The sequence below is a fragment of the Pagrus major genome, chromosome 19, assembly GCF_040436345.1.
Source record: "Pagrus major chromosome 19, Pma_NU_1.0".
Taxonomy (NCBI): Eukaryota; Metazoa; Chordata; class Actinopteri; order Spariformes; family Sparidae; genus Pagrus; species Pagrus major.
This window is the reverse complement of record NC_133233.1, coordinates 6,773,431-6,780,200: the sequence shown is the minus strand read 5'-3', so window position 1 is coordinate 6,780,200 and position 6,770 is coordinate 6,773,431. Positions and strand designations below refer to the sequence as shown.

Sequence of the window (6,770 nt, the reverse complement as noted above, 5' to 3'; positions counted from 1 at the left end):
AAAGAAACATACATTTGCAACATAAAGAATTGTAAAGTTTCAACAAAGCTGTGTTTTGCAGAAACGAACATAGCCAATCTCGCAGCAGAACCGCAGTTAATCCACCTTAACTTTTGATACAGTTGTAGGTCAGTATTCTTAGTTATTACATTCATATTGAAGACAGTCTGCAGCACATCATCTATGTCCAGTGTGAAATTCTATAAGCCTTAATGATGACTCAGGGAGCGCCTTTTTGTGGTGGATAGGCGTGAATGAACTCTCTCAACTCTTCCATCTGGGAAAAGTTCATGGTGTGCAATATCCCACCAGTTAAAAAGATAAGTTCACCCAAAAATAAGAGATGTAGTCATTATGTACTCACCCACATGCACATGAAGAGTCAGGTTAAGTTTCGTAGGAGCTTCACATCAAAACAGCATTGCAGCATTCTCCTAAACAACTCAAGTATCAGGGGACTTGTTTTGAAGCGTGGAAAACCACCATAAAAGCATAAGATGGCTCTATACAGCTTGTCAGGCATAATCCAACTCTCCCCTGAGACCCCAAACTGATTTGAAAAGATGTTATTTACACCCTCAATGCATGGTCAGGTGGATAATGAAACTTCACAAGACTTTCCATTGGCATGAGATTGAATAGATAATGACTGGATTTTTATTTTTCTGTGAACTGTTCCTTTAATGTTTCTGTTGTGTTTGACATGACTGAGGGTTTAAAGAGCCCTCCGAAATCAATGTTTTTACAGTTGCCCAATTTTAAATTCATTTCGGAGCTTCATTAATGAACCTTTGATCACTGGAGGGCAGAAAGTCGCCAAAAACAACAGAAAATAAGGGCAACGAACTTGAACAACCCTTGCAAATCACTGAAGCATCGTGCTGAACAGTTCAGCTAAGAAAACATTTCCCAGACTCTTGGCCAACATTATTTGTATATGTAGCGCAGGATTGGACTATTACCAAACGCGTCTCCAGCAACCCAGCTACCCAAAGTGTAAGTACTCACTATCAGATACACATTTGTTTCTCTATTAATTAAGCTTTTTAGCTCGCCACAATGACAATCCAAAATGACCAAAAACTGATAAACAAAGGCCTTCCCCTTCCTAAAGATCATTTGGTGTCGTTTTGGTGGATACATTGCTGTGCTGACTGACAGAAATGTGCTTCTTTAACCCTGGGAAACGTTTGACCAGCATCTGTCTGAAATAGTTCTGGAACTTTCTCCCGACAAACGTGTAGAAGATAGGACTGATGCAAAAGTAAGTGTAAGCAAAGATACGAGTGACATGAAGAGCATAAGTCCATTTCTTTTGTTTCTCACAGCCTTCCACTTTATCTTGCATCAGCATTGCAATGTTGTACGGGGTCCAGCACACAAAAAACAACAGCACAATGATGAATATTAACCTCACTGTTTTGAACTTGGTAACGAGCCTGGATGATATGACGGTGATGGCAATCCTGACATAGCAGTAAATAATAACGGCCAGAGGAAAGAGCAAGAAAAGAAAGATCTGAAGGTAAAATCCAGTTTCCCTCAGCCTCTCAAAACTAAGACGAGATAATTCACCAGGATACTCACCACAGTATGTTTTGTTGGTCATCTTATGTAAATAAGGGTTGTGGATAAATATCTGCTTGATGCAGGACAGGATGCTGACCACCCACACCACAGCGCAGGAGACTACCGCATACCTTTGATTCCTCACTCGCGATGCGCTCAAGGAGTACACAACTGCAAGGTGTCTGTCAAAGGTCAAAAGAGTTAGGAAGAGGACAGAACTGTAGAAGCCCAGGTAGTAGGCGCTTCCAACAATCCTGCACATGGCTGCGCCGAAGATCCAGTTGGAGAGCTGCATGTAGAGTCCCATGAAGGGAAGGCTGCTCACGAAGATCAGGGAGGAGAACACCAGGTTCAACAGCAAGATGTTGGTCACAGTGGTCAGCTTCTCAAACCTAGGAGAGAAAAAACAAAAATGTTTATTGGTCACACTGTTTGTTTGTTCATGTCATAGTAGGAAATCAACATTTCTGTATGAGTGCCATATCATGTTCACATTATATATTTATGGCCTGACTTTCATATCAGGAGGTGGAGGGGGTGGTGGTGGAGTTGCAGGCCAGAAGGCTGTCAAGCCAGTGACTGCAGTTCAAGACTACAGTTGAACATTTGTAAACGTGACACTACATATTTTTAAGGAGACCTTGGAACAAATTCCAGCTGTTTGTGATGACAAAAAACAGATATGTTTGAAGGCAAGTCAGGAGCCAGCAATGGTGGAGAGCAAAACAGGTCTCTGCTCAAAACATGATCGCTTCCTAACCCTAACCTGAAGTGGTTTTTGTGCCTAAACCTAACCCCACCATAAGCATGTCTAAAAAAATTACAAAATTCTCTTTTCCATTTTGTTATGCTTAGCGAGATATCTTGTTGAGGGTGACGCTGTCAGTCATCTTAACATTCCTAACATTGTGCCTGTCTTCTCAAGAAGAATGGTAGTTTGTTTGTTTTTGTCTTTATGTGTGCAGATGAAAAGTTTAGATATTCATTCAAATTGTACTCAGTTACTTTTAAAATTATAATTGAGTACTAAGTACATTAAATGATGTAATGCATACTTTATGAGAAAAATTTAAGACTTAAATCATAGGGACTTTACAATGTGTTAAGTAGTGTGGATTATCATTACAGTTTTGTTATTGCGCAACACTTTTCTTTATGATCTGTGTCCAGCCCTTAGAAACATAAGCATATATTTTTCTTTCTGCATATTTATGATCTGAAATAGAAGCCAACAAAGAGAAACACAGAGTAAACATTCCCAACTTCAGTGAATCATAACCCTTATTCTTAGAGATAAATACATCAAATAATGATGATATTGATATAGTTTCATTTCAATATAGTCTATGGATGAAAAAGCAGCACTGAAGCACTGTTCAATATTTATCGATTGTTTTTTTAGATGTGGAAAAATGTGAAGCTAAGCTTTGTGAATTAAGACAATGAAGCTAGTTTTGAGTTGTCAGTTGTAAGTTCAGAGCTGTGAATGGTACTTTCCCTGAGCCCTCACCATGTCAGTATGCAGCTAACCCAGCACGTCTCATTGCTTCCCCTTTATAATATTCTGCATTATAAACACTTCTTTCAGTCAGAGGCCCAGGGAGACTTTGCCGAGTTCACCTCTGACTCTGCCATTTGTGTTTCCATGAAGACTGAATGTATTTTCACATTTGCTTGCTCTTGAAGGCAGACAGCAGCGATGGAGGCGAGGGTAGAGTGCAGAGGGTCGGTCGACAGTGACAGAGGAGAGGTAACTCTTAGGGGGCTCAGGCAGAGGACAGCTACTGTACTCTTTTCTCTGTGGGCACACGAATAAGACGCTCCTAGTATGACTTCATCTGTACTCTCCCAGTGTGTTTTTTTCCTGACAACCTGATGACATCTCCAGTCAAATCCAACGGTGCCACAAATGGTGTAGAACTGAAGCCTGACGCAGGACTGCTCTGTCCATTCTGCCTCCCAAATATCAGAATCTGAGGCAAGTGGACTAAAATCTCTCTTTAGATGTCTTGGCTGAAGAAGTGGTTAGGTTATAGTGTTCAGTTATGCTCCATTAGATCCATTAGATTTTGAGGATGTAGTTTGTGGTGGTGCTGAATTGTATTGCATTGAGGAGTGTTTTAAATATTTCATCCACCCATTTATTACAAGTGAGGGTAGGCAAAATGTAGTGCTACCCAATTTTTTCAGTGTATTTACATTCTATAAGTACCACTCTCGCATTAGTGCCGGGGTCCACCATTTCTGCACAGGATTTACCGACATGGGACAGATGCAGCGTGGAAGCCAATGTTTTGTTTTGCAATTTGACGTCTTTGAGGTCTGCCTCACTGTTTACTGTTCACTCTCTCAACCATGTTCGAGCTGTGTTAGCTTCATGCTAATATAAACCAAACATCCTGTGTGTGAGTGTGTGTGTGGGTGTGGGTGGGTGGCTGCGCGCACACACACACACAGACTGCCGAGCTCATAGTTTCTCTTGTTTCCTCATCCAACTCAGATGTGTTACGTAGTTAACTATCCAAACCATTAGTCTGCTGATCGTTTAGCTGTAAAACATGTTGCGTTCATTTATTCAGTCAGAAATGGTTGTTCAGAATTTCACTGTTCCAGAGCGCTCTGAGCATCCTTTGTATGGAAGACATTTTTGGCCATTGTTAAAACTAATAGAGCTAAAAGTAAAATAAATACAATTTAAAAAAATATTATTACTGATCTAGAAATGATCGGGTCATAAATAACATACAACAAAAAGTCACTTGAAAAACAAGTGAACTGTACCATGTATAATAATGTTCATCCCTTGAATCAACTGAGAGAATGTTTCAGCTAAACACATACTGTATATGTTTCAAGACTAACATAGGTTAAATGCTGACTTGAGAGAATGGGAGACATTCTGAATAAATCTGGCACAGTTTACCTGGTCTCACTTCTCTCATGTCATGTTTTACTATTTGACCTCATGGCTGTTTTTTTCCCAGCGCAAGATGGTGTCAAGTTTAGCCCATAAACCCTCACATCCTGGTAGTGTGCTCTGCTCTCTTTTGGCCTGAAAGCCATATAACAACAAATACGCCAAAACTCAAAATAGTCAAAGTACTACATATACTGTATGTAGAAGTCAGGACTCGGGTATTTGACAGCAACATAAGACTAAAACTCCTCAGCATTACAGTTAGCACCTCCAACTCCCCAACAAGCTGACCAATCTATGTATTAAAGATTGTAGTAGCTTATGGCATGAGGAAAGGCTGATTATTGACCTTTTCCTTAAACATCAATTCTTCGACAATGTGTGTTTGTTTGGCTGCACTGTGAACACACACAGCAGTTGATCTTCTGTTGTATTTCTGACAAAATAGCTGCTCAAGGATTGCGTGCTGTAGTATTAAGCTGCAGTATCCACAGGTGTTACCAAATCAACCAGGATCAGGAATTATAACTTCAGTTTACACCTTGTAAAACAAAATCCAAAGTTATAGTAAATGTGTGTAAATAATTTAAAAATAAATGACACATTGTAAGAACTGTTTGAATTAGGCCATGAATACATCTGCTGCCCCTTCAAACTGCAACACCAAAACTTTGTTTGTATGGTATTCTCTTTAAAAAGACATCTGCAGTACTGTTGTTCATTTAGTTTTTGTTGAACCACTCACCGATGGATGATGACCAGAACCAGCACGTTGCCAACGAGGCTGAAGAGAAACATAAAGTAGAGCAGGGGGGCTAGATGAGATCCCAGACTGTTGTCACTGTCCCTGTTACATGGACTGGCATGCGTGAACGGATCAGGGCTGTAATCATAATCAGATGTTGTAGTCTCCATCTTTTTATGGAAGGTCAGCAGGGGAATCTGCCAGACACAGAAACACAGCCATCAAACATAACATTCACAAAATGATGATTATCAAACAATTCATCTATTAGAAATGATTTAAGGAGAGCTGGACAACAATGCCTTTACCTGAGAGGCTCAGAGGAGCACAGGAAATAATAGCAGATGTTTGTGGGAATGATGATGATGCTAAGGGGAGCTGACTTGCCGTCCAGCCAGCAGGGAGGCTTCTTCTTCTTGTTGTCTGACTCTGAACGCCACAGCTGTCTGACTCACGGTGAGTTCAAGTCACTCCATGATAAGTCAGCGAGTTAGGGGAAGGAAGTGCCACAGAAAAGTGGGTGTGTCTGTGCATGTGTGTTTGCATGTGTGAGGGAGGGATTACCACAGCAACACTTCACACAAACAGGATAAATGCATCTGTGCACGTCTCATGTTAAAGGGATAGTTCGGATTTTTTGACATGAAGTTGTATGACATCCTCACCATCAGTGTCGTGCATCAGCAGTGACTTTTCCCCCACTGCGTCCTGTGAGCCGAGGTCTGTCCCGCTGTTGTTGCTGAAGAAAGTAGTTCCGGCTAGTTTGCGGGGTCACGAAGATAAAGCTTTTTGCTTCAAAAAACAATATCCGTTCAAAAGAGTAAAACATTTGCATCACAAAATCGTTTACAACAAAAAAGTCAGACCTCACGATCACCTGGCACTATGTTCCCTCCCTTCGTATCACTGCGCGCTTCCGCCTGTTGACACATCGCACCGCTCCGTGAGGATGTCATACAACTTCATGTCAAAAAATCCGAACTATCCCTTTAATATTAAATTCATATCATATTTGACTAACTGTGAGGAAACCACTGTCGAAGACCACAGACAAAATGATCACGCAACGTTTGATAAAGACAAGAGACCGAGCACGTCGCTGACAAGGCGTGCAGAGTGTGGAAGAGACTCTAACATAAGTATTGTAAAAGCTCTGCAGAGATGCTAAAATAAACAGCAACTTTTCGACACATTTGGCAAAAAAACACATTTAAAAAACATATGTTAATTTTAAAATGTTACTTTTGACCAGATTTACAGCAATATTTGAGAACTTTGACATATTTTTACAAGAGAAGTAAATATCACAATGTTAAATCTAAATACAACATCTAATTCTAAATGTTAAATATTAAATCTAAATGTTAAATGTTAAATCTAAATATAAATGTTAAATCTAAATATAAATGTTAAATATAAATGTTTAATATAAATATAAATGTTACATTTAAATATAAATGTTAAATTTTATATATAAATATAAATGTTAAATATAAATATAAATGTTAAATTTCAATGTTACATATAAATCTAAATGCT

At 39.5% G+C, this 6,770-nt stretch overlaps 1 protein-coding gene across 1 annotated transcript; it reads right to left on the bottom strand.

Annotated features, from left to right (window-relative positions):
• Window positions 1-1,108: 1,108 nt before the first annotated feature.
• On the bottom strand, window positions 1,109-5,601 carry LOC141014805 (C-C chemokine receptor type 3-like). The gene is made up of 3 exons (XM_073488718.1): window positions 5,540-5,601; window positions 5,232-5,428; window positions 1,109-1,961 (listed from the first exon to the last, which is right to left on the bottom strand). Exons 2-3 carry the CDS (start codon window positions 5,399-5,401, stop codon window positions 1,109-1,111), a joined length of 1,023 nt encoding a protein of 340 aa, XP_073344819.1. The 5' UTR covers window positions 5,402-5,428; window positions 5,540-5,601.
• Window positions 5,602-6,770: the final 1,169 nt, after the last annotated feature.